General features: G+C 38.5%; 5 protein-coding genes across 7 annotated transcripts in view; 2 read left to right on the top strand and 3 right to left on the bottom strand.

The window, feature by feature from the left end:
- LOC6564883 overlaps positions 1–3647 on the bottom strand; it is a 6541-nt gene extending 2894 nt beyond the window's left edge. Inside the window, 5 exon segments of the mRNA XM_043216318.1 lie at positions 105–490; positions 666–1602; positions 1691–1870; positions 3207–3391; positions 3468–3647. Coding sequence (XP_043072253.1) covers positions 105–490; positions 666–1602; positions 1691–1870; positions 3207–3391; positions 3468–3582 — 1803 coding nt within the window. The 5' untranslated portion in view covers positions 3583–3647.
- Positions 3648–5380: 1733 nt separating this feature from the next.
- Positions 5381–6913, top strand: LOC6564654 (protein GUCD1). 2 transcript variants are annotated; one of them, XM_032737897.2, is made up of 3 exons: positions 5381–6039; positions 6385–6533; positions 6609–6913. In XM_032737897.2, the coding sequence occupies exons 1-3, from the start codon at positions 5561–5563 to the stop codon at positions 6722–6724; spliced, it is 744 nt and encodes a 247-aa protein (XP_032593788.1). In that variant the 5' UTR covers positions 5381–5560; the 3' UTR covers positions 6725–6913. The 2 variants fall into 2 exon arrangements, with proteins under 2 accessions (XP_032593788.1, XP_001991599.1); XM_001991563.3 differs by having other exon boundaries at positions 5385–6039; positions 6448–6533; positions 6609–6912.
- A 95-nt stretch (positions 6914–7008) lies between these two features.
- LOC6564655 (arylalkylamine N-acetyltransferase 1) lies at positions 7009–11646 on the bottom strand. Its single transcript, XM_001991564.3, has 2 exons — positions 11571–11646; positions 7009–8280 (listed from the first exon to the last, which is right to left on the bottom strand). The coding sequence occupies exon 2, from the start codon at positions 8243–8245 to the stop codon at positions 7565–7567; it is 681 nt and encodes a 226-aa protein (XP_001991600.1). The 5' UTR covers positions 8246–8280; positions 11571–11646; the 3' UTR covers positions 7009–7564.
- A 2194-nt stretch (positions 11647–13840) lies between these two features.
- LOC6564656 (probable V-type proton ATPase subunit D 2) lies at positions 13841–15307 on the top strand. 2 transcript variants are annotated; one of them, XM_043216317.1, is made up of 4 exons: positions 13841–14021; positions 14151–14268; positions 14340–14703; positions 14799–15307. In XM_043216317.1, the coding sequence occupies exons 1-4, from the start codon at positions 13981–13983 to the stop codon at positions 15026–15028; spliced, it is 753 nt and encodes a 250-aa protein (XP_043072252.1). In that variant the 5' UTR covers positions 13841–13980; the 3' UTR covers positions 15029–15307. The 2 variants fall into 2 exon arrangements, with proteins under 2 accessions (XP_043072252.1, XP_032593898.1); XM_032738007.2 differs by having other exon boundaries at positions 13860–14021; positions 14340–14669; positions 14799–14839.
- A 1909-nt stretch (positions 15308–17216) lies between these two features.
- Positions 17217–27540, bottom strand: part of LOC6564657 (PDF receptor) — a 36987-nt gene continuing 26663 nt past the window's right edge. Inside the window, exons 3-11 of the mRNA XM_001991566.3 lie at positions 25741–26234; positions 24342–24452; positions 21875–22020; positions 21555–21812; positions 20576–20872; positions 20234–20497; positions 19984–20144; positions 19558–19816; positions 17217–17569 (exon numbers count right to left, since the gene is read on the bottom strand). Coding sequence (XP_001991602.2) covers positions 17312–17569; positions 19558–19816; positions 19984–20144; positions 20234–20497; positions 20576–20872; positions 21555–21812; positions 21875–22020; positions 24342–24452; positions 25741–26215 — 2229 coding nt within the window. The 5' untranslated portion in view covers positions 26216–26234 and the 3' untranslated portion in view covers positions 17217–17311. The remainder of the gene's footprint in view (positions 17570–19557; positions 19817–19983; positions 20145–20233; positions 20498–20575; positions 20873–21554; positions 21813–21874; positions 22021–24341; positions 24453–25740; positions 26235–27540) is intronic.

Here is a 27540-nt window from a genome sequence, read left to right as displayed (position 1 = left end):
TGTCACCAACTTATACAGTTAATAATATATAATATAATAGAATTTTGCGCTCTCTTTCTGTCTCTTTCTCTCTCGCTTGTCTGTCGCTCGTGTGTATTTCTCACCCGTGTTGATTGGCTGTATGGACCAATATTGGCTGGCGCCCAATGTGAGATGCCCTGGACATGCATCGTATTCCGTCGACCATTGAGCAGCAATTGGGTCTCCTCGCTATCATCGCCACTGTGCGTCGGTGTCGGTCGATGTCCAACTGCCTCCATTATGACATGACAATCATCTGGAAGCGGACACTCCACACACACCCGGGTCGGTGGATTGTGAAAGCCAAACGATTGCAAATAGATGGTATTCAGCAATGGATATTCGGCTATCGAGCGCACATAGAGCGTTGTGAAGCACAAATCCTGCAGATCATATCCATTACTCGAGCAGAGCTCACGCAGCGTGCTCAATGCCTGCTGCATGCCCTGCTCAATGCTGGGGGCGCAACCTGAAAACAACAATAAATCTCAATTAATATGCATGAGTTGAACATTTGTATATAGAAATATGTTGTGATTATTTTCTTTGTTTGTCTTCTGTTCTGATGATTGTTTGCGTGTGTGTTTATATATGTATGTGTGTCTGTCGCTGTGTGTATGTGTGTGTGTGTGTGTGTGTGTTACCCTGTATGCCAGCTAGCCACATCCAGCCTTTGGCATTGATGGCCGCTTTGGCCTGATTGGCAAGTGGACGAAATTCACGCTCATATTTCATGGGACTGGGCGGTTGGGTTTGGCCCGTTGGCATCGTCGCCGTCGCCGCATAATTTGTGCACTGTGTGGTGCTCAGCCCAAGCGAGGAGATGGCCAGCGACAGCGAGCCGCATACGGCGGCCGTGCTGCTGCCCAATGGATTTGAGATGCCAAAGCCGCAGCAACTATTCGCCTGCAAGGCGGCGTTGTTTGCCCCATTGGCGGCGGTGGCAGAGGCGCCGGCGCCCAATGCCAATGCCGATGCGGATGCGGATGTCGCTTGATTTGCATTGGCTAGCAGCAGCAGGGAGGCGCTGCCCGTCATCGAGGCGCTGGCCGTCGGTATGGGCTCGTCGACGCTGGCGCTCTTCGTTACAATGGGTATCGGCGAGGACGATGATGTGGCCAAATGCCGTCCAAATGAATTGCTGCGCGAGATTAACTCATTCTGGCTAAGCGATTCACGCAGACGTGTCTCCTTCTCGATCAGTTCCAGTTCCATTTCACTAAAATCGGGATCGCTTAGATCACTGTATGTCGACTCATTGAGATCGCTTATATAGTCGAGGGATTTCTTAACAAATACAACATCAGTGACGGCATTCAGCTCCTTCGGTTGCAGTGTTAGCTTTGTGAAATTGATATAGCCAACGGGACAGATGGGATCGGCACTGCTAATTATCGTCTGTATATCCTCGACAACGATGCGCTGCTTGAACAGCGGACAGTCCAGTGTAAATGTCTCATATTCGCCACCCTCGCCGCACACATTTAATCCATACTTGTCGCGCATCTTCAACAGATGCGTTTGCATCTCGCGCAGCGATTTGCCTAAATGACGATCCGGCACAAGACCCAATGCGGCAACCTATAAAACAACAAAAATATATTTTAATTGGGATGATTTTCGTCGAGCTTTCACAGATTGATATTGGATTGGATTGGATTTGGGTCACCTTGATGATAATGGCATGCACCTGACAGTCGATCATCTCCTGCAGCAGTTCAGTCTGATCTCTCTTCCACAAATAGGCCAACGATATCAGGTTGAGGCGACTGCAAACATTCTCCACGCGCACTCGCTGATAATCCGATAATATGGCACCAACAGCCACCGCGTCCACATTTAGCTCATGCTGCAAATTCAAATGAGACGAGATAGCAATAAGAAACAAACAAACAAACAAGCAAACAAACAAATAATCTGTCAATAGTCATTTTCTTTGTTTCTGTAGAATGTGGTAAAACTATCCCATAAAAGTTTACATATTCAGTCGGGCGACATGCCATTTGGAAGTGGCGTCCATACCAAATTACCAATTGTAGACAAAACAAATTGAGTGTATATATTATTATATATATATATATTTGTTTGCCCTTATCCAATTTCGAGTTGGTTCTTTCAACAATGGTTCGAGTTTATATAAATAGGCACTCAAATATCTGCTTTAATAATACTATGACAAATAATAACTGTGTCCTACTCTGATAATTTATGGATAAAACATACTGGCAAAATTTCTGGCAATTTGTGACCGACCCACTTGGCAACTGTTCCTCTCTAAATTTTAAAGTGCATCCATATAATGTGACAGCCTTTGGGGTCGTCTAATCAAATATTCGACATACTGCGACGGGTTCACGTGCTTGACGGCATTATTGATAAGATTACGAAACTAATTTCCGCAATTATATATATACATATATATTTATATATATTTTCTTTTCGTTTTGTTTGTTGGGGCGCACAACTCGTTCAAGGACAAAGCGAGGCAAATAAACTGCAACTGGACTCACAGGATATGCTGCACAATATTATCCAACAGAAATTAGAACAGACTTCAGGTAATCGTCACAGCAATCGCTGTGATAATTGCTCTTATCAGTTTGGATTAGTAATAAGCTCGATTGTGCTAATGAAAATTGATATTAAGTATTTTTAGTGCTTTTTTTTTTAGAATGAATGAGGAGCTTTAGCAAGTAGTGTAGTGGATTTCTGGTTTATAGTATTAGTTGATATCATCTTTTTGTAGCAATAGTTTTTTGTAGCTTCTCTATTTGCGACCATAAACTGTTTTGGCTTTTTGGATATCTCAAAATGGGTTCAGTTTATTTATGTTAATTTTTCACTTCTTGCTACATTTTTCATAGTTTCTTCATTTCTGAATGATTTTTTTTTTGAACTTAAATAAATAAAATTAGTTTAAATAATTTGTTTTTAAGATTTACCAAGAGGGAGTTTAAAGTTTCTTACTGCATTTATAACTATCAACTTTTTGGATAACTAAAAATGAGCTCAGCTCAGCTACAACTCAGGTATTCAATTAAAAGTACAGGGTATAAGGGTAAGCGTTATTCGTTAACTAATACTTACAACGATAATCGCATATCTATGGCCTTAATCTGATATATATATATATAATATATATAGTGGTGGCATACATTGTTTTTGACTGGGGCAACATTTCTCACCTTGCACGTTTCGAGCAAACTGTAAAGATCCTCGACTTCATCGTCATCGGTGGGCACATATTGTTTGCCAGTCTGTATGCTCTTGCCTTGGGTCTCGCGTCGATACAGTGGCAGACCCATGGCGCTGGCCAGGATCTCGATGCCCATGTGGCCAACCGTCTGATACATAAAGCTATCCAGCTCATCTGAAACCAAGTTCAAGTTTAGCGATTTAAATACATATAAAAATATATCAGTCTTTTGTTTAGTTTGTTTGCTTACCTCTGTCCTTGGGATGCAAGTTGGCTAATGCGACAATTTCGTGGCCCTCGGCGACGCACTGCATCATATTGTAGCAGCTATCCTTGCCGCCACTCACCATTGCCACAACGCGCATTTTGATTAGATGGATGGGGATGGGGGAGGGGTGTGGGGTATGGAAGTGTTTTCTTTTTTGGTTATCCTTTTTTTTTTGGTGTGTGTGCGTGTGTTATGCGTGTGTGTATGTGTGTGTGTATGTGTGTGCTGCACAGTTTAGCTAAAGTGTGCGTTCATTTGGCCTGTTTGCTGACTAGACTCGTTCACCATAGGAAAGGAACGTGGCGTCTTCGCTATTAACACAGTGTCGCTGTTCTTATTGTTGTTGTTGTTTATCCTGCTTCTTTTTCCTCCTCTGCCTCTTCTTCTTGCTGTTGTTGTTGTTGGCTTGTCAACTGTAACGAGCAACGAGCATAAGGACAGTTCATTAGTAGAGTTTACCTCGTTGCTGTTGTTGTCTAGGTTATTGCTGCTGCTGCTGTTAAAAGCTCTCTCAGGTGTCTGTGGAATCTAATTAAGACATAATCAGACGCAGAAGTACTTCTGCTGCTGTCGTCCACTCAATGCACTTAGGCACTTCGATGTAAACACACGGTTAGTAATATATCGTTATTTGTTTTTTTTTCCTATTTCTTCTTTGCTGTTGCTTATTGTGAAAGGTTGCGCACAGGATGCTGATGTACTTAGATTATAATTGGCAAAAGTCGGCCAAGCTAGATGATTGCACGAAGGTCACACATTCTCACAATAACCACACACAGACACATATGCATATATATATATATATATATATATATATATAGCATTCACATATGTATATTGATATATATATTTCTATAAACTGTTGTACACACACTTGTCACACACTTTTGTTGTATTACTGGCGCCGCTTGTGTCACACAGCTGACCCAAATATAAAAATCTTCTACACTATTGGCGACCGAATACCTAGACAAAAAGCCAAAAACAAAAAAAAAAAAGAGAAGAAAAGCTTACTGGATATTGTTTAATATTTACCCGACCCCGTCGCTGGCCGTGTGCGACTTTATGGAATTCGCACACTTGTGTATTATGTTATGTCCTAGAGATGTGCGATGGCTTTATATCTCATCGAAAAGGAACTTAACAGCTGCGCGTCGCACCTATAACATAAAATCACAGTATATACACATGTAAAGTTAACAGAATCAAGCTTTTCATTTAGGCATTTTCTGCACAAAAAAAAATACTAGCATGACAGTAAATGTGTTCTATTAATTTCATGTGACTGAAATTGGTTATTATTTTGTTTAATGCGGCGATTGTGGCTGTGCCGGCTGCTAGTGCTTTGTACAATCACAGCAGTGCATATTTTTTTTAAAGAAACCTTTTGTCTGAAAGTACACTGGAATAAACATAACGGTTTTGGTTTTGTTGTTTAATGAAATTGGAAAACATTGCTCTTATGGAAAATCACATTGTTTACGTTCGCTCTCCAATAAGAGCAATGCTTAACATATGTTTCACGTAACAAAAAAACGTTGTGTCTAATCCGGTGTGCTCGCAGGTTAACAGTAGCTTTTCTCATCCCTAATGTTAGCTTACCGTTGTGTAAAAATGGTCGCGACTTTGAAAGCTAAATTTATATAAAATTTGGCTTAGTTATTTTTTTTAAATTTGCTGTAGCAAAATGTAAGAGCTAAAAATAATTTGTATTTTGAACATTTTTGCACGACATACCTGAACTGTTTTGCTTACGTTACGCATAAGTGCGCATACGTTGCTCACTTTGCGTCTACATTGCTGTTAATCTGTTAACACGATGTGTTAACCTCACGCTGTGCTGCCAACATTTAACATACACATCTGTTTTCGAAAGAAATCCAATAAGTATTATTGTTTCGCAGTTTCGTCTGCCAAATATTTAGCATTTAAATGCATTGAGCAGCAAATTCTCAACACTGTATAAGCAGCAAAACCTTTAGTTATTAACAATAGTTTGAGCACAAAAAAAATACGAAGGGAATCAATTGCAGTGTCTGGAAAAAGTCGAAATAAAAATATTAATACAAAAAAAGATGAACGCTCTGCCACAAAGTAAACATTACAGTTTAACACATTATCAGCAGCGATATAACTGGGACTGCGGCATATCCTGCATTCTGATGATATTGTCGACGGCACAACGCGAACAGTTCCTCAATAACTTTGAGAGCATCTGCAAGGAGGAGGGCTTCGGCTCCAGCACCTGGACAATTGATCTCTGCTATCTGCTGCATCGATACCAAGTGCGTCACGAGTATTTTACGCAAACGCTTGGCATCGATCCCAATTACACCCAGCACATGTACTACTCGCAAATCATTGACAAGGACGAGAAGCGGGTGATGCGCAAGTTCAAGGATGCCAAGGCGCACGGATTGCGCGTCGAACAGCGCACAGTCGACATGGATGTGATACTTAAGCATTTGGCACGCGATGGCCCCGTTATATTGTTAACGAATGCCTCGCTCCTCACCTGTGAAATATGCCGCACAAATACCCTGGAAAAATTTGGGTAAGCGATGAAATTTTCAATTACAAGCACATCTGTACGAATACACACATGTTCTCAAGGTGATTTGTCTGTGATCAACACTCTGATCTCTGTTTCTCATGAAGCTAACAGTTTTTTTTTAACACATCGATTGCGTTATTATAATGTTAAACGCAGAACTGTTAATCAGTTTTCTTATAAGATTTATCAAGAAATTAAAATTGAAATTTGCCAGCTGTCTTTACTTTAAACTCATTTTGGGACAGCTCGTAAATGTATTCGAAATCTGTGTGGAACTGTGTGCATTCGTACAGGGTTTGTTTTGATACTTTTTGATTAAATTAAATGTTTGCATTCATTACCAAGTTGTTTTCATCTATCTTGTATTGCCCAAAAAAACACACGCTTGCCAACGGCTGCCAACAAAAGATACGCCGGACACTATGTGGTGCTCTGTGGCTACGATAGAGCCATGCGTAAGTTGTTTTATCACAATCCCGAGGTGCACGACGGACGTGAGTAGATTCTCAATTTAGTTGCTAAGCTAATCTATAAATCTGTACCTAATTATATATATAATTTTTTTGCAGATATTTGCCGTTGCTTGTCCGAGGCAATGGATACGGCTCGAACGGCCTTTGGCACCGATCAGGATATCATATTCATTTACGAGAAGCCCAACAACAACAGCAGCAGCAAAAAGTAAATCCTTCAAGGATAATAATGCCAATAATGCCGTAGTACCTGCTCAGCAGTTGCCAATGTTGTTTGTTATTTGTGTTGTTTGGATCTGCGCCTATGTGATATATATTTAACTTGTATTAGGATTTCAATCTGCTTGTGCTAGGCTGGGCCACTCATCAAAAGTACCTAAACAATATTTATATAAATATATATATAAATAAATATATATATAAATAAATATATATATAAATAAATATATATAATAGACAATATACACAATATGTAGCCACAGATTTGACTAGTTAATTAACATTATTATATATATATTTTATTTATCTTTTTTTTGCATTATATACTTTGAAACTTTGCCATTATGTTTAGATATTCTACGCATTTCCTTTTTTAATGCTTTAGTTTTACAAAAGTACATACATTTAGTTAGTATTAGTTAGTTAGCATATTTTAAAGTTGGTCCCCATAAAAAAAAGAAGAAAAACAACAATTTGTTTTCCACATGGCATAATTCCGTATATTCCAGGGCAAATATTATTTTTAGATCTGTTTTGAAGACCAGTTAATAATATTTATTTTGTTCAAATATATCGTTAACAAAACGCTCCATAATAATATAAGTTTGCCTATTTATTTACAAATAATAGTAATATTTGTGCAATTAAGTTGAATCATATTCGTATCTGAGACTTGCCCAAATATTTGCCTGAGATTTACTTCGGTCTTATGCCATTGTACATTCCACAACAAAAAGTTCTTGTGTCTATATAGAAATATGTGTAATATATACCATATATGTATGTTCATACAAAAAAAAAGAAATAAATAAATAATAATACAAGTGTTGTGTTTACTGATGCTTCATGTTGCCATCGTTGAGCTGTTTGGTGAGCAGCTGCAGCTTAATGTGTGGCGCCTCCACGGGCAGTATAATCTCCCCCGCATCATTTGTGTATTTGGCATAGAGCTGCTCGGAGAATGGCTTAAAGCCACTGGAGAATAGTATCTTCTGCGAGAAGATGCCGGTGGCATCGGCCTTGAGCAATTTAAAGTTGCATTTGCGTGCCATGTGCTCGGCACGGCGCACCAGCTCTTTGGCAATGCCTTGGCCACGAAAGCGCGAATCCACCGAGAGGATGCGCACGTCGAAAATGCGATCCACATTGTAGTGGGCGAACAGATTGGACTGCAGGCAGTGCCTGTACAGCAGCTCGAATATCTTTTTGTAGTTGCTGTCCTCGCTTAATTGCAGCTTGTCCAGCGCTTTTTCCGTATCGCCTGGCAGCAGGATGCCGTTGAGGATGACGCCGGCTATTTGGCCATAGGTGGCGCTGTCGGGGCGCCCATCAACGGCCATTACGCTAAGCTGATCTTGCAGCGTTGCCAGACTGAGATATTCCAATTCAGTGTTGCCATCGCCCCGCTGACAAAGTCCGGCAGCCCGATTCAGCGGCTCATCGGCAAAGAAATTGCCACGCAAATGTTCGATCACCAGCTCGTAGTGCTCGGCAGTAATCAGTTTGTACTCCATTTTGTTGCTCTTTCTTTCTTTCTTATAAAGTGGTTCTGAAAGGTTAAATGGAAGAAAAAACAAAACAAAACTAGTTGATGCAACCAACATTGATAAGACATGAAGTAGTATGCTTACAAACTAAGTATTTTTCTGACCAATATAAAACTTCACACATCTCGAACTCTCAACTCAAATTAAAGAAGAGGGAAATACCAATCTTTGATGGAAGTTCCTAATATTCTATCCTCCAAGTTTGCCTTTAAAAGTGCAGTTGCGAATTTTTTGGGATGGCATTGGGCATTGCCATTTGTAAGCAAATGTTGGTGGAGCTTCCTGGTAATATATTTTTGCAAGCTTGGTAACTATATCTCTTCAATTGTGGGAGGTATAGGCTCTTATCGTGTTTGGCAGCGGAAGTGGGCGTGGTCCAAAAAGGGTGTTACTAGCAATATGGCTTTCGAGTTCGGTGATGGACTTTCAAATTGTCGGGAATATATGGTTATATCGGTGCTCCATCAAGTGTAACAGTTTTGGGAGGCGGAGTGGGCGTGGTCATCGTTTTTTAACATCGTAATTTTAGTTCCATGTGGCAGAGGGTGTGGGCGTGGTCTAAAAACGTGTATGCTGATCGTTAAAGGGGATTAGCAGCTAGATATCTTTTGAGTTCGGTGACTCTATCTTTACATTTATTATAATTTTTTTGATTATTTTTTTTATCCGTACTTAAAGGCAGTTACTGGTAATATCCTCCTCCTAAATTCGATGGCTCCTACTCAAAAACTGCGTAAGATACATCTCAAATTTATTGACGAACCAGAGTATCAGAGTAAAAGAAGAGCATATAACAAAAAAAAAAAAACGAAAAAAAGTCCAGCATACTTATTTGCCAATTTACTGTGCTTGTATCGAGTCAAGATTTAAATATTTGCAATGTAATAATTTTCAAGTAAAGTTGAGACTGGAAAGATGAATTTCAAATTGAAATTAAAGTAATTAACAATGGCAAAGTGTACCTATTTGAAATTAAGTGGATGCTGATAACATATTTATGTCCGTTCATATGTATAAATCTATGTGTGAGTGTGTGTGTGTATGTGTATGTGTGTGTATGTGTGTAAGTGCGTGAGCAATTTGAATGGCACTAATAGCACTAATACACTCTCACTGGCGTTTTTTCCTCTCATCTCAACTCAATCAGAGAGGAGGACGCACGACTCATGTACTCAGTCACTTTCGCTTCTCTTCACTTCTCTTCTGTTCTGTTCTGTTTTGTTCTTGTTGTGGTATTGGTGTTGCTGTTGCTGCGATTACAATCGCAATATGACAACAAAAGACAATAACTCTTCACATGCACTCAACACGCACGACCCACGCACAGCGTCTTACTTTTTGTTTTATTTTTTATTTGTAAGTTTAGTTTTTGTCGTCTTGTTTACTGTTAATCTTCGCTGGCATTAATTACTCACTTTGTAGCTCAGTTGGTGTAAAATCGCTCAATTTGATTTCCAAAGTAGCGGGAGCGGCAAAAAAAATATGTAACCTACTTGCGGGCGCTGCTAAAAGCGAACTGCGGCAACAGCTCAGCAGCAGCTCAGCATCCCAGCTGCTTTATTCTATTCCTGTGCGAGTAAAAAAACTCGGTTTATGCAGTGGCGTCGTCTGTGCGTGGCTCGATGCTCAACAAGTTGTTCAGCAGCAGAATTGAAAAATGCCCATCAAATTTGGCATATTGTGTTGTTGTTCTTGTTTTTAGTGTAATTATATAATAAATCGCACAATGGCAATTCCGGTGATTTTCAAGATTTTGCTTGCGCTTCTGTCTCGAAGTGACCCCTTTCAATTGCTGTCTATGACAGAAAACTCAATGTTAACTGCTAACAGGACGCGTATGTGTGTGTTGTGCGTGCGTATGTCGGAGCGAACAAGGAATTTGTTGGGTGAGTCAGCGAGCGAGTGATTGCCTGCTCGTGACTTATTATTGAAAGAGAGACAGAGAGACAGAGAGAGAGAGAGAGAGAGAGACAGCAAGAGAGAGAGAGAGAGCTTTTCTTGTTCTTGCCTAGCTCCCACACCCACCACTCCATTACATTAACCCAAAAAAAATTTGACAGTTTTGTGTGGTGGGAACAACAACAAAATTGACGCCAACTGTTGATTCACTCATTGAATGTGTGTGTGTGTGCGTGTGTTTATGTATATGTATGTTTGCATCACACAAATCGTGTTTAATGTGTGTGTGTATGCATGCGTGCGTGTATATTTGTAACTACATGCGGATTTGACTTTTATTTGACATGCTCAAGATATTAAGCGCAATGAGGTCGCACGTGTATTTTGTAGCAAATGCCTCTGCATGGCTTCACACACTGAATGATCTCAACTACATATCCTAAATGTTAGTTAGTTAGATACGTAGTCAGGCCATTTTAAATTTTTTCATGAATCGTGTGTGTATGAAATGATTATTTTTATTATGTGATGTCTATTATAATTATTATTCATTATAAATTCAGAGCTCGCCCTATTGAAATCAAGAGAGCTCGCAACGTGTAAGCCGAATTCAATGAAAACTAGTTACAGTAACTGTAAATCGCCTACTGCTGCTGCTGCTACTGCTGCTGCTGCTGTATATTTCCAGTATCGCTATTCCTTTTGCTCGGTGTTCACGCTCTCAGAGCAGCTAAATCGGCTAAAGCAGCTAAAGAGAGCGCGAAGGACATCTTTCGGCAATAGCCACAGACGAGTACGAGTAAAGTAAGGAAGAGGAAGGACGCCTAATCCGTTTTTGTATTAAACGTTTAAGTACAAATGCAGAAGAACTGAAGAAGCCGCTTCTTTCCATAATTAATATTGCCCAATTGCCCGATTGAGCTGGCTCACTTCATGAGAAACATTGACAAACACCGGAATCTTTCTTAAGCTATCTTGCAGTGCATCTGGATCGACATTTTGGGTATTGTTCTCCACTATACTTAAGAATATTCATTAATCTCAGTCTGTAATTTGCACGGATGTGGCTCCTTTATAACTGTGGACACCCCACCAAGGAATGCAGAAGGAATCAAAATAGTCTAGGCTAATGACACTTGTTTTTTTTTTAAGCTAGTTTTAAGAACTGTATGTAAAAGAAAGTCAATAATAAAGTATATTTTGTGCAAAAGAAATTAGAAAATATCAGTTTTTCTATGTCCAAATAGGATCATATATAGTCGATAGATAAGTTCTTCATTTGTCACAATTATAACTTTATCAAAACGAAATTTGTGGAACAATATCTATTTCCAATCTGCTGGTAATTTCAGTACAGGTAATATTTCACAATTTGCCATAAAATTGTACTCACCAATCTATTTTGGCTCAGATTTATCGGGTTTAGACTTGACGATAAAAGATATAGATAAGCAACTAATATTTTACTCAACACAACGACGTGGGAAGATAGAGGACACAATAGTAATGCTGAAACTTTCCGGAATCGAAGCATTATGTAGCCGTGTAATTTCGGATTGTTGCTTTCGCAATGGGCTTTACAATGGACTGTGGCATATCAAATTGTTAAGAAATATTTATAAGACTAATAAGATACTCTAGCAATGCAGAAATTAACAATACAACTGCAGCACTTCTGTACTGTCAACCGATTGAAAATGGGTAAAAGCGGTATCATAAGATATATACTTACATATAATACAGATCAGGATCAACAGTCGAGTCGATCGCAGAAATCTTCTTTTTAATTGATCGATAAAAAAGAGGCACAATTTTAAAGATATAGCCTTTCAAGTATTGAGTATTACGACACATTATTGATTATTGAACTGTGCAAATTTCATTCGGATCAGATCGGATCGGATAAGAAACGCTTAGAAGCAACTATTTTCAATTTTCTGCATAGCCAAAGCTTTGATCGATGACTTCCGCGTAACACCTGGTCGAGCTCTCTCGACTAGAGCATTTTTGACTATTGTTTTAATGAATATTATTAACACATTTTGGCTATACCCATATAAAGTACACACGTGTTGATATTGTTTTTTTTTTCGGACAAATGACGCCATAGGACGCATATTCAAATTGCGTGACTTGAACAACACACCGTCCACCCCACCAATCGTCACACTCGCACACGCACACGTACACTCACACACTCACACACACACACACACACTCACACACACACCGTATTCTATTGTCAGGTCATGGCGAAATTACAACAATGGAAACGACTGCGTGTTGCTGGCATTTGGGAATTTTGGGCATTTCTTTTCCACTTTAGCAGGCCGGTCAAAGTGCCAAAATTGTTCTGCGTATTTTTGTTGGCAATCAGCATGAATTTAAATCAAGAGCTCTAACGGCAAACGCAATGATTTGGCAGCACTGGCTTAGAAATATGCGTGCGCTCTAATTAATCATCAGCTTGTAAATATCAATATATATATACATATATTTATATATATATATGCGTTCGTTTGTAAGTGATTTGTGATGGATTCTTAGAGATTTTATTGACTACAATTGCCCATTGTCCGTTTATTAATGTTTGATCATTTATTTCTCGTTTGAATTGTGGAGATTTGCTTAAAGATAAAATTGCCTAGTTGTGTGAATTCATTGCTTATGCAATTATTTGGAAGGTATAAGAGAAAGCTTGTTTAAAAGTGAGAACTACACTGAGAAAAAGAAATCGCCCTGCATTTTATACTTTCGGTGCAAAGGGTAACTGAAGAAAATTTTTAAAAAGCAGGAATTTTTTTTATTCACCAAGGAATATTTATCTAAAATGGGTATTAATTAATTAATTTTATTGCTATTTTCTGTATTTCAGAAATGATTTATCCAAGTGTAAGGGATTTTTGTAAATATTTTATATTAATAAGAAATATATTTGTGTAAAATCTAGAATTAATTTACAAAAAAGATAATTACTTTCTGGTTTTCACAGCGATTTTCGAAATTTCAGTGTAATTTTTTTTAAGTGTAAGAATTGACTAACTAATTTACTTTGTGCACATTATTTTTGCTGACTTTAGTCCCAACTAATGAGACATATATAAAAAGTAAAATATTTAATATTCAATCTATAGATGGGAAATCCCAATGTTTCCCCGCTGACTAACTTGAGAGAGTATTTAGTTTTAACAAGCGTTTTTCCTTAGACATTTTTTATGATTGCTTCCGATTTTGAGGCAGAGTAATTGCTGCTGTCAAGCTAAATAGTTGCTCCGCAAATAGATACGGAGAAAAATTGCGAACAAATCATAGCTGAAATTCTATTTACGTGCATAATTCAATTAATACTCACGCGCTCCTCTCTGATCATCTCTGGCTGCTGCTGCTGCGGCGGAAACAGCTGAGCGTTTGGCCCAATGGTCGCTTTTATCCATATAATGTCGGCGTCGACGTCGACGTTGGCGTCGCCGTTAACGTCGAGACCATTTCGCAGTTGTCATTTGGCCCATTTTATTGTCGTTTGCTTTGCTTTGCGGTTCTCATTGTCGCTTCTTGTTCTCGCGCTCGTCCATTTATTTTTGTACAATATTCGTCGCATATATGTTATTTACCTAATATTTTGTTGTTGATATATTTTTAGTTTACAGTTTTATTCAGTTTGTTGTTTGTTGTCCTCCACGCAGTAGGTACTTATTTTTTAGTGTTTGTTCTATTCGAAAACATATTTGTCAGCTAGCGTCACGTAACGTTACTGTAACTGTAAGTGTAACGGTACATTTCTGGATCGTAATACTTAATAAATCATGGCTGCCAAAGATCGTCTGCCCATATTTCCGTCCCGCGGGTGAGTACTAACTAAAAGAGAAAGAGAGCGACAGAGAGAGAGAGAGAGAGAGAAAGAGAGAAAGTGTTTGAGAAAAATGTTAAATTTCGATTAAAAAAACAAAACAAAAAACACAAATTTCTTACACAGCGCACAAATTTTGATGAAATCGCGCCTGGCGGGCGCCACCAAGGGTCATGGCCTGCTTAAAAAGAAGGCAGATGCTCTCCAAATGCGTTTTCGCCTAATTCTGGGCAAGATCATTGAGGTAGGCCAGCGTGTAATATTCAAAAAATCAGAACAAAAAAAAGATAGAAAAAAGATGATTAATTTTTGTAGACAAAAATGCTAATGGGTCAGGTGATGAAGGAGGCGGCTTTCTCGCTAGCCGAGGTCAAATTCACCACCGGCGACATAAATCAGATTGTGCTGCAGAATGTGACCAAGGCACAGATCAAGATACGCACCAAAAAGGATAATGTCGCCGGCGTCACATTGCCCATTTTTGAGCCATATCAGGATGGCGTCGATACCTACGAGCTGGCCGGTCTCGCCCGTGGCGGCCAGCAGCTGGCCAAACTCAAGAAGAACTATCAGAGTGCGGTGCGTCTGCTCGTTGAGCTTGCCTCGCTGCAGACATCCTTTGTCACGCTGGACGATGTCATCAAGGTGACCAACCGGCGTGTCAATGCCATTGAGCATGGTTAGCTTGAAAATCATAATCAAAACTATTCCTTCACATATATCTTTATATATAATTATTATAATTGTAATGGCGATTACTTATATCATTTATAGTTATAATACCGCGCATCACTCTGACCATTGAGTATATCATCAGTGAGTTGGATGAATTGGAGCGCGAGGAGTTCTATCGTTTGAAGAAGATACAGGATAAGAAGAAGGCTGCCCGCAAATCGGCGGATCTCGCCAGGGAGGAGCTGCGTCGCCAGGGCTACAATGTTATCAGCAGCGAGCAAGCGCAAAATATACTCGAAAATGAGGGCGACGAGGATCTACTGTTTTAGTCAACCTTCAACTTTCAGCTGAATACCCACAAGTCTCGCCCATAGACACATACACACACACACACACATACACACACCACCCACCCACCCACACACACACACACACACTCACTACCTCATCCAAACACAATGTGAAACTTTCCAAATTTCTAATTTTTTTGTGTTTTTTTTTTTTTTGTGAATTGTGCACCAATTTGTTCATTGCTGTTGCTCTTGTTGTTGTTATTGTTGTTTGTTGTATGTAGCTAATGAAATAATGTACACGTATTTGAATACCTATTTGTATTTGTATTATTATTACTATTATTATTATTATTATTATTGTCGTTATTGTGTGTATTGTTGTTAATTTGCGAATTTCGTTGGTGTTTCTTCATTTATTTTTAGTTGTATTTAATTGTGCAAAAATATTTTTGATGGCCTATAAAAAGTGCCTCATTTAGCTGCTTATAGTAGTTGCAAATTGGCATTCCAACGTCATCAGTGTCAACGATATGGTCGACCCAACATGTCTTCCCCCCACCAACACCTATATATAGACTATAGCCGGAACGTGCCGATCGCTAAACCGCAGTGCAAGGCTACATATAGAAATGAGATTATCTTTCAGCTAGGCGGCAATATCAATTAATAAATATAAAAAAAAAAAACAAAAAAAAAAAAACGAGACGCATATTTATTAATTATACACACATATAAAATCATCATGTTTATTCAAATTTTCATGTTTTGCTTATACACGTAATAGTTTGCCATTGACCACTGTATTTCTGGGTCTCTATTGTTCTCTATGTTCTTTATTTTGGTTTTTCTTTTAGTTCTCACAGATCTGTTGCTGTATCTTTGTATCATTTTTTTTTCTTTTTTTCTTTTTTGCAAGTAGATAAGTTAGTAGTTTATTTATTTCTCTTAAATTGTGTGTGTGCGTATTTTTTTTTTTTTTAAATTCGGCTTGCTTATTATTGTGTTCTTACCTACGAAGCTTTTGCGCCAGTAGGAAAAGAGAGCAGCACAACAAAGGAAAGGTTGGCTCTGAAGTTAGAAAACGCGCATGGATTATGTATATATATGTATATGTATATGTATGTGTATATGTAGTTGCATATGCCTATCATCTATGACTGTATTCAAGAATATGTGTACCAAGTACTACGGCGACTGCATTTTGTGCTCTCCAAATATGCAATTATATATTTATGCTCTATATCTAAAAAGAATTAGGTGCTTATGATCATGATCAAGATTTGGGCAACATATTGAATGGGAATGGGAATGTAGAACTTTCACTTTGTTAGCTTTATTATAATAATATGGCGATAAATTAAAATTATAGCTTAAGCATCATTTAGTTGATATGTAAGACACAAATAAAAAATATATATTTGCTATCCTTCGGAAAGTTAGTGTGCAACTGTTGGAGGTATTTCAATTGCAAAATGTTCGAAATTATTGAATCACTTAATTGAGTTGAGTAAGTATTGGTGTTGAATGTGAACTTTGAATTTAATATGATTTCTTGGTTCCTCTATGCTTAAAATAGAACGCCGGGAATCTTGAAATTTGAAATTTGAATACATGCATTAAGATTAAAGATGTACGATGTACTATGTACGATGTTCATATATAAATTCGGATGTTGTATGTGTGTAGGCTTGTTATATGTTCTATTCGATTTATAGAACCAAATATTGTCAGGTACTTTGATATACCGTTTTTTGTTGTTGTTGTATGTGATACATATGTAAATAAATAATTGCACTATAATTATACATATATGTATATGTATGTAAATATGTAACTACATCTCTTGTATGCATGTGTATGTATTAATTTTTAGTAGTTTACCGACTTAAATTGAGTACATACATTTATTAAAAAAAAAAAAAAAAAGTTTCAAATCGTTTTTTTCTTCACATTTCCTATTAGATGTGAATAAAAATGTTGCTGTATTTAGCAGCCGTTAAATACATGTATGTATATATAAACCTACACGTATTTATGTATATATATAAATATAAAAAGATGATATTCATCTATATTCATCTGTATGTATGTATGTAAATATATAAAAGTGCACACACACATTACAGTAGAGCTTAGATTTGGTACAGTTGCGCGCTTAAAAGCTAAAAGCTAAGCTTAGCCAGATACACACACACGGACAGCGAGCGATAGATAGAGAGAGAGAGTGAGAGAGAGACAGAGAAAGAGAAAGCAAGAGTCCAATACAAATAAATTAGACCGTTAGATTAGTAGTAAGAGCAAAAGCGCTTGCTGTAAGCTTTAGGCGATTGCTGCTTTTGTAGTATTTGCTGCTGCTGCGACTGCTGCTGCGGCTGCTGCGGCGGCTAATGCAGTTGTGGTTGTAACAGCGGCGACTGCAGCTCTTGTTGTTGTTGTTGCTGCTGCTGCTGCTGTCGTTGCTGCTGTTGCCGTTGCTGTTGTTGTTGTTATTGTTGCCAATGCTGTTGTCGACGTCGGCAGCTGTGACGTCATAAATATTTGCTGCGACACTTGAGCGCCAGGCATCACACATTTGTTCTGCAATTGAGACAAGTAAAAAGACAAGAGAAAAAGAAGGCAGACAGAGAAAGAGAGAGAGAGAGAGAGAGAGAGAGAGGGAGAGAAAGGATGATAAGCCAAAAAACACAAAAATAACGTAATCAAAGCACATAAATTATAGAGTGCGGAAGCGAAATAGAGAGCGGTAAAGAGAGAGAGAGAGAGAGAGAGAGGGAAACGACAAAAAGATATTAAGTTTCTTTGTTTTCGTTGTGGTTTTTTAAATTCATTTAAGTGAATATTATTAAAAGAAATAATTGCAAATTGTTGTGACCAAGCGCAGCAAATAAAAGCAGTGATCATATTATTATTATTTATTATTACATAATTGCAATTATTTAAAATAGCCAAATAATAAAGCAATATGGCAACGCACGCCGCAAATAATTTTAATCGTGATCGAAAGTGTGCACAGTGTGACCGAATTCGAAGCAAGCACGAAGGATATCGCCGAGAGTGCTCGACTAGCAAATGCTAGTCAGTCCACAAATAAATGCAGAGTTCCTTTTGCCAGGTATTATTTACACAGTTGAGATACCAAACATTATTGTTTGAGATATGAGCAAATATAACATTTATGCAGACAGGCAGTCAGGATATATATATTCGCATAGATATTACTGATACTCTTTTGGTGTCAAACATTTTTTCTTTTTTAAAAGTTGTTGATTTTGGGCAGAAAATTAATCTTAAGATTTGTATTTAAATAAATGTAAATACATGTTTGACTGATATTAAATATTGATAGTTCCAATAATATTTGTTGAGTTAAATTTTGTAACTAATTTGTTTCGGTCACACTGATTTGCTAAGTTCAAAATATGTAAATAATATTTACGAATGTTGTTTTTTTTTTTAATATATTTTTAATTAGCCATGCTGCCTTTGTTTCCAAACATTGGTCATAGGCCTTGCTGAAAAAAATATTGTTTGATATCCATGCTGTTGTTTGAGCCAAAGCCCATTGAGTATTGGGTAGCTTTTCGGTGAGGTGTGGGCGAAGATTATTTAATTGTATCTGTAGGTTCTTTAATAGGGATTGTGTGTATAAACAGTGCTTTAGCTAATGTATATGAGTGGTATTTATAAAATAGCATAACCTACGATGGCTTTTAAAGGTGTAAAAGCTTGTACAGACTACAATAATCTAATAGCGTAGAGATGGGCGCGTGTTCGATTTTTATGGCAATACAAATTGTACATGGGAAAGTGACACGACAATTTTCTCAAGCGTAAAGTGGCACATATCAAATCAAAATAATATAAATAATATACAAAATATGACTAAATTGCATTTATTATTAAATAATATTATTAAAATTACGCTTATTTTTAAAATGGATGTCAAACCGAACAAGAATCGAAACCAAAAATCAAATCATTTTTTTTGTGCGAACCAGTCAGCGAAGCTGACCTAGACCTTGTAACGGTACACAGCATAACGGTCTTTCTCACTTACGGTACGTTTGTATATATATATGTAGCAGTACCGTAAAAAATGCATTCACAACCGAAACCGTTTGTAGCTAATGAAATTATATTTGCAGATTACAAAACTGAACTGTTTAAATAAGTTTACAAAAAGAATGCGAATAATTTGAATTTTAAATATATGTTTATATATGTATGTATAAGAAGAAGACAAACAGGACACACGCGTCCAGCTCTAGTCAAATAAGCGAGGAGCAAGCTGTAAGCAACGTGTGCGTGTGTGTGTGCATGTGTGTGTGTGTGTGTGCGCATGTGTGTGTGTGTGTGTGTGTGTATGTGTGCAAATATTGTACAAAAGTAAGCAAAAGGTTGAACTACATTATTGGGATCGCTAGATGTTGAAGGCTCTAAGAGTTACTAAGTTGGACAAATACAGACTACGTCTATGGCTAGTACTAGTTTTGGGCCTACAGCTCTGACAACTCAAATACAACTGACTCGGGTGGTACGGATGACGCTGGCGGTACTCGTAGTACCTTTTTGCCGCGAAAGCACAGGTTCGTCATCCAGTTGGAGCGGCCAGCCGACGATTCCTTGCTCCGTATGCGTGTTGCCATCGCCGATCCGGTGTCATCCTCGACGGTGCGTGGACTGCTACCGTTTGTCGAGTTGTTGTTGGTGTTGCGCTGTTGCAGCATTTGATGCTGCTGCTGCTGCTGCTGCGGCTCATTGCTGATGACGATGGTAACGTTGTTGGCCTTGCGGCTTTTCAGGCGCTTAATCGGCGGCGGCACCCTATATAGTGAGAAATAAAAACAAAAAAAAAGGAAAAGGTCGATTTTTAGGATTCACGACTTGCTTTCTGGACAAAGACTGTGCTCAAGTTTTGGAAACACAGTTTTAGTTGGAATTCTGAGGTCAGGATTAACATAAAGATACGCAGAATGCTAGCTTGGGCTTACCTTCTGCTCGTTGAGATCGCCTCGCCTGGCTGCTGCACAACATCCGTGTCTGGTGCGGTGTTGTAGGCGCCCGAGTACATGGAAGCGCGCTTGGGTGCCCATTCGGGGTGTCCACGGACGGACATCCAGACGGCCAGGCTCTTCAACAGCACTGTGCGTACCTGCAACGTACAAGCAATGAGATAGACGACTCAAGTAAATGCTACTTTCATTTGAAATATATTTGAATTTGCTGGCAATGTTCGCATACCTCGCCATTGAGGAAACAATAGATTAGGGCTATGAAGAAGCCCTGAAACGAAGTCAAGAAGTGTGTCACATAGCTCCAAACGGCAAACTTCCAAGCGGTCTTCAGAGCCGGTACCAGATGCAACAGATTCGTAATGCCCAACAGGGGCAACAGCACAATTGCCGCCCGTACCGCTTTGCGGGTCTGCTCGATATCGCTGGCCTGCGATTGACGCAGCTTCACCACCAGTACACGTATGATATTCACCAAAAAGAAGAAATTCAGCTGCCAGACCGAAGACAGACAAGTTAGATGAAAATACTTCTCTACTACGCTGCATGTATGTTCGTGCTGTAAACTCACCAAGATGACGGCGAGGCGAGGTCCTTCCAGTATCCAATAGTAGGGTGTTAGATTGTAATTCCACATGCATTCGCCAACAGTGGTGTCCATAAATATCGCTGTGCATTGGACCCACACGAAGGTCATTAGTACGGGCAGGCCCCAGCCAAGCAGCGCGAATAGTTTGAGCGGAAAGTTACCCTGGAATACAGCCACAGTGACCATATTGTGCAAGTAGAGACCTTCAATGAACATCCACATGAACATGGCGGTGCGAGCGTATTCCAACAGCACATACGATGCCTCACACAGATATGGCTGAAAGCGATAACATTCCGATAACATTCGAATTTCGATAGATGTATATGCTGTTGGTAAGGACATTCAAGGAACTACACACACCACAGTGGCTTGAACAACTCCTTCAGTTCGATAATATAATATAAACATACAGATCAATCCTACGTTCAAAGTTGAAATTGTAATATTAGGTCGGAGTCCATGGCTATATTCTACGCTAACAAATCGGCTTATGGGAATGGTTCGATAAGATATCTGGATTATGTGTGTTTCAAGATTTGATTGATTAGAATTCGACATGGACATGGAGAGACGATTGTTCACGGAGGTTACTAGCAATTCACCTTCCAAATTTGGTGACTATTACATTCAAATCGAAAATATATGAATGTCTTAAAGGGCTCCTCTGAATGATTCCAGTCGAACAACGTGAAATAGAATCGCTTCACATTCTGTAAGAATATTGATTTGAGACGGTAGACAGTTCTAGGCCAAGGACCTGATCCCTGAACTCCGGCTTCTACGTGGTACACCGTACAATAGAGGTTTGCTTGGCTACGATTACTATCGGAAATCGATTTGTATCGATACATACTTTTCCACAACGTCATTGTACAATTTATAGAAATTGGATTCGTGAGTAATTGTCGAGGCTTATCACTTTGAAAATATATTAATAGGCTTTACGATCTTTTCTCACCGTATTCTCGATAATCGATACACTTGCATTGGTAGCCGTTTCCGGTCTGCCACGTCGAAATTGATCCAGATAAAGGGTCAGTCGCACAATCACCTGCAATACCATTGCAACGAACAGGTTCTTGTGTATCTTGGTGCGATTGTTGCGCAGCGAGCGAAAGGCGCAAAATATCACCAGGGATATGATTAGGGCGAGCAGCGATAGGCAGAGTCCGATAATTTCCAGAGTGCGTGTTCGCTGTGCTATATCCATGTAGACCTGAAAGTAGAATTGAATCAAATTGAAACTCGATTCAATGATACGCTACTTTCGTCACTTACGTTCACATCCTTAATCTCCTGCATGAGGCGTATAACCTCGGGCTTGTAGCATGGCGCATAGTCTGTCCAGCCGCCGGTATTCAGCTCGGTATCGTTGGGCCTTCTGCCCCAATGGCCATCTAGTTCGCACTTCCGAATGGCAAATTCTGTTTAAATAAAATGAATTCCATAATAAATAAATGAAATAAGCCATCGACTTCCGTGTCAATCAAAGTGAATTCCCTTGAATACCACGACATTAAAATACACTTTGCGCATTTCTGTTGAAAGCTTTTGCTTTGGTTTATTTATAACAAATTGGTTAACTGAGTTCCTTTTGACGACCACTCATTCCTTGTATATCAACATTTATTACTTTCCAATGTCGAACAAGTTGTTTGCTTTAATAATTATACCCTATTGTGGCCAAGGACAATGCGGGTATCTGTGGGTGCGCCGCCAATATGAAAGGTTTGCCCGCGTCCTTTAAACAACGTTCAATTGTTGTCTAACATTTGATTCATTGCTGTTTACTTTTGTCCGTCTCTTTGCCCTCCACGCACACAATGACCACGGTGAGGGTATGGCAGAGTCAACGACAAACGGCAGAATTAGAGATATATATTTGGTGTACTATTCGACCTCAGACAACATAAGAGCTGGAGCTGGCAAATATGTAGTTTTTTTTTTCAGAATAAATATTTAAAAAAATCCGATAACAACTAAAAAGTCAAGATAATATCTATATATTTTTATAATCTCATCTGTTGAGCATTTTATCTAACGTATTAATTAAATTCTTAAAGCAAAAGAAAGAAAAAAAATAAAAACAAATAAATCGGGAAAATCTATCAATATTTATAGCAAGGTTTTGGAAAACTCAGACGGATATATGGCATATGAAATAGTAGTCTACAAATTCTTGAGGCGGATTGCATATCACTCCCTAAAATTGGAAACACTTTTCTTAGGAGACATGTTTTAAAAACAGAAGACAAAAAAAAACCCTTAAATGTACACAAGATGTTGAAATATAAAAGTATTAATCTATTTGGATTAAAGATTACGATCATAATATGTAACAGATCATAATATGAACAGACAATAATAAACTTTTGTTGTGCAGGGAAATTGTTAGTCAGGCACTATTTCCGATTTCTATTTGCTTCAGTTGAGCAGCAACTATGCTATGTCAATCAAAACACCCTATACCCTCTCCCACACACACACACACACAGTACAACTGGTAAGCCCTGGGTGCAAAATGAGACCAGGTCAACTTGTGAATAGTTGTTTTATTCAATATTTATATTTGCACCTAATTATAGACTGCCACTAACCACCTAAAGCAGATGGCCAAATCCCTGTATAAATATATCTATATATATATATATATATATATATATATATGTATGTGTGTGTGGTACGGCTGTGGCAGTCGCACGAACATTGCGAATGCAATCTTGGCCCAGTTGGATGTGCATAACTTAAAGAGCTGCTTGGAATTGCGTTCAATTTACTTCAGACAGGTCATATCTTAAAATCAGGTAGTTTTCATTGCAGATGCCAACATGTAGCAAACGCCAATTCATTCATCCTTTTCATTTCTTCCTTTCAAATAAGTCTCTGAACTATTTACTCCTTTTTATTGTGCCCGTTCCTTTTCTTATTATACGCTTAGTTGAGCTCCTTACGGCAAATATATCTTGACGACTATGTGACTTGCATGCCTTGCCTTGTCCAACTAGTCTACTCTGCTCTGACAGAAAGTGTGTGCGTGAGAGAGAGAGAGGGAGAGGGAGAGAGAGAGAGGGAGAGAGAGAGAGCGGGAGACAGCAAGAGAAAATGAAAGTTTGACATTTTCTTAGGCTGGCTGCAGCTTTTACTTTTTCTAAGTCCAACTAGTATACTGTGTAAAAAGTAATGCTTCCGAAAGTCTTATAAATGGCTGGTGCAGAATTTCAATTGGCAAAGTTGCGGTTTCTATTCAGATTCCGGTTTACCAAACCCCCCAAAAAAAAACAAGTTTCTTATAGCCAGATTCCACTGCACTCAACATTTCGTAAATGCACATTCTTAACATTCCGCGATTCCATTATTTGACTTAAATAAATGGTCGGATCAATTTATTATTGCATCTTTTTGCGAAACTATTAATTTAGCTGTGTTTATTCATATTTGTTTAATTATAATCAACTAATAATATAATCGCGTACCTCTCTTGAAATATCATTGTTTTATTTGTTACATTGATTATGAAATAGTTTTTTACAACATCGAGACGAATTTTCAAATTCACAAATTTCTTGAATGTATTTCTTGAATGTTGTCATTTGTTGTTGTTGGAAAATATACAAATAGAATGAATGAAATGTTGATAGTGGAATAAGGATATTGGGGGCTTCTAATATTGGCATTCGAATGTTGTTCGTTGCAAGTGCAAATGCGACTCGTTGTGGATATATCTGAATGTTGGCTGTTTACTTACTGCGCGTATCGACACCGTGATAGCCGGCGGGGCAATACATGCGTGCCATGACCCCAGCCGGCGTTGGTGGCCAGCAGAGCAGCGAGTCCCAAGTCCAGTTGCAATACAGGCCTAAACCCACACATAGAGAAAGAGAAATAGAGCGAGAGAGAGAGAGAGAGAGAGAGAGAGAGAAAGTGAGTGGGGTAATGTATGTTTGCTAGCAAGGTAACAGGCGTTCAATAAACAACGAAGCGAGCTCAAGGTTGCAAGTGCACAGTGTGCCACATGTGGTACGTGACTGATAGGCATACACTGCATACACTTAGGAAAAAAATTCGCCATTGGTGCCGCACCTTGTTATACAGAAAGTTTGTCTAAAATCCAGAAAAGATATGTCTATATAACTAGAAGAATTCTAATATTCGATTTTTCTACTTTGTAGAAATGCATTTCTTAATCATAGAAAATATTCCTAAAAAAAAAACTTCGACATTTTTGGGATTGACGATTTGGAAATTGGTTTTCTCATAGAAATGATTTTTCTGAGTGTATGCAGCTGTTGCATAAGAGATGCAATACAAATATTGTGGCTCGCCTTCTTTAAATTATGGCATATCATTATGAAAAATATGTATTTATTTGAATTTGATGAGCAGACTCTAATTGTCAGTTGGTGTTGTTCTTGTGATTGCTGTTGCCGCAAATGTTGTTGTTGTTTATGTGTTATTGTCCACAATTGGGGGGGCACTCAACAGCCGAGAATAGATGCGGCTCTTCGAAGAAATCGCCTTGACTGCTTTGCGTCGTCAGCGGCGACATTTGAGGCAATCTGCAATTAGCCAATGTTTTGCGGAGCAGACATTGACTCTCGTCCGACATGGTCACCAACTGATTGATGCATTGCGACCGAGTACAAATGTCCATCACGTAACGTCCAGTCGGTTCCCCCTTTATGGCAATATTGAACACAACCTTCAGCATTTTGCACACTTATGCATTCAAATTTAATTTTGGTATCGAAAGTTTCAGGGCGTAATTTACTTAAATGTAAAATGAAATCAGATTTTGTTTCTTTTATTTGATTTTGTAATCTGTTTTTATTTTTCGTTTGGAAAACTACTTTTTGACAGTTTTTTGAAAGCCTGCAAAAAACCAAAAAAAAGAGAAGAAAATCCAAAGTTAAAGCTGTTTACGAAATAACAAATATTTGCCTTTTATTCAAAATACTGAAACACAAATAATTATCTTGCGCTGATCTATGTAATGAACATGAATTTCTAATCGAAAACTAAATGAAATTGATGTGGGTTGATTAATAAGGTGTGACAAATGGGTGCCACAGGACATATATATATATATATATATATATATAAATTTTGTCAGACAGTGTCCTACACACAGAGGGAAAGGTACTGACCTGTTACTGGCTGGGTGTAGTTGGCAAACATTGCCGCACAGTTGTCATAGCTGTTGGCCGAGGCTGTTGAGAATGTTGAGTTCCAGGACGAGCTGGTGGTGCTAGGATCGGGAACGGCGGCATCGAGGCCAACAGCTGTTGCTGCTGCCGTCATATCCAGCTCCGTGCCGTTGATAACATCCGCCAATCCACTGATGACTTGCGATGGTAACTTTGATGTGCTGCTGCTTGTTGTCGAATGTGTGGATATCGATGTTGATGTTGATGTGGTTGTGGCTGTGGCTATGGATGTCATTGTCCTGTTGAGCATGCTCCTACCGCTTTGCGTCATGGACATCGATAGGGTTGTGACTGTCGCTGTGGATGTGGAGGCAACTCTGGCCGCCCTCCGAGCAAAGCGCTGGGGGATGATGATGCTGCTGGTGGAGATGGTGGGAATGCAGCCAGGCTTATTGATGCCAGGCAGCTGCATCATTTATCATCAAATGTCATCACTGAGAAGAACCAAAAATAAAAAAGATATAAGTTTGCAATTTTATTTAATATTCAATGATATTATCAATGTTTTTGCAAATGTTTTTACAACTAAAAACACTGATTTTCACTGCCTTAGCTTTTATTCCAGACTTAATCTGTTCTTTATTGTTTTCAAATATTTGAATACCTATAATAATTGTCTACTTCTTGTTAGTGCGTTTTCAGTTTTAATGTGTTTTCAAAGCTTTATCGCAGAACAAACATTAATTTATAGTATCATTTACTGTTTCATTATAATATTTAGCTTATCTCTAGCACTCAGTTTTCATTTCGATCTTGGTGAAATTTGTCCAGTTGATCGATAATATGCATATGACTATTATATATTACTCTTATATCTTTATATCGGAAATCGATTTGTATCGATATATGCGAAATGGAGACAGTTATCGATATGCGAGAACCTATATTCCAAAGTTCTAGATAGTTTCAAAAGTGAGGGACTAGTTTGGATAGAAACAATCGAGCAAGACTTTATCGACTAAGTTAGTGATGGTGATGGAGGAAATATATCCAAAAGTATTGAAGTATCTTCAATGCCTTACGAACTTCAGGCTAAAATTATAATACCCTGTACTGGGATAAAGAAAACAATTATCATAGCACAACTCCCTGCTTAACCGATTATTATTATACGTGGATATAGGCATAAGTGCTGCCAATCATCGCTCATTGAATAGAGTATTTTGTTCGATATCTGTGTTGCTTAGCCTTGTTTTGTGACGAGAGGGATCACTGAGTTGTGGGTGGGAGGAAGGTTTGAGTTTTAATTAAAAATCTTGGTAAAGCAACGCAATCAGCAATCCAAGTATGTGCTTTACACATGAACGAGATACAACAGAAATGTGTGTTGCTGAAGCAGCGTTTTTATTATTATCGCATCCAGTCAGTGACGCAGCTTATCATTGTTTATTTTTAACATTGGAATGTATTCGTTGGCGTTATTCAATATTTCTATCTTTGCATCATCGCTATGACGCTAATCATCGCCATAAGCATTAGTTGCTGTTGCTTCTCCCGTCGCCGACTCAGCTTACCCGACTTACGCTCTGACATTGATTGCTCCTGGCAAAAAGCCAAGTTTATCCCGAATGCGGTTAAGCAATCAACTGGAGTCGGCTATGTGGGCGTTGATTAATTCAAAAGATTATAAATGTGTTGCATTCACCGTGCTGCTCAGTTCAATTTATTAACATACAAAGTAGAATAAATACACATACATTTTGATTTAGAATCCCATCGATCCATTTTTCAATTTTTATC

This window comes from Drosophila grimshawi, unplaced genomic scaffold (assembly GCF_018153295.1).
Source record: "Drosophila grimshawi isolate 15287-2541.00 unplaced genomic scaffold, ASM1815329v1 contig_848, whole genome shotgun sequence".
In the NCBI taxonomy this organism is placed as follows: Eukaryota; Metazoa; Arthropoda; class Insecta; order Diptera; family Drosophilidae; genus Drosophila; species Drosophila grimshawi.
Note: the sequence above shows the minus strand (reverse complement) of the source record. Positions and strands in the feature narration are given on the sequence as shown.

Excerpts from the sequence above, each read along its gene's own strand:
- LOC6564654 (XM_032737897.2), top strand. The coding sequence starts at position 5,561 with ATGAACGCTCTGCCACAAAGTAAACATTACAGTTTAACACATTATCAG. Across the intron at positions 6,040-6,384 it reads AATACCCTGGAAAAATTTGG|TTGTTTTCATCTATCTTGTA; the intron begins GTAAGCGATGAA and ends TTCATTACCAAG. Across the intron at positions 6,534-6,608 it reads TCCCGAGGTGCACGACGGAC|ATATTTGCCGTTGCTTGTCC; the intron begins GTGAGTAGATTC and ends ATTTTTTTGCAG.
- LOC6564655 (XM_001991564.3), bottom strand. The coding sequence starts at position 8,245 with ATGGAGTACAAACTGATTACTGCCGAGCACTACGAGCTGGTGATCGAA.
- LOC6564656 (XM_043216317.1), top strand. The coding sequence starts at position 13,981 with ATGGCTGCCAAAGATCGTCTGCCCATATTTCCGTCCCGCGG. Across the intron at positions 14,022-14,150 it reads CCCATATTTCCGTCCCGCGG|CGCACAAATTTTGATGAAAT; the intron begins GTGAGTACTAAC and ends TTTCTTACACAG. Across the intron at positions 14,269-14,339 it reads TTCTGGGCAAGATCATTGAG|ACAAAAATGCTAATGGGTCA; the intron begins GTAGGCCAGCGT and ends TAATTTTTGTAG.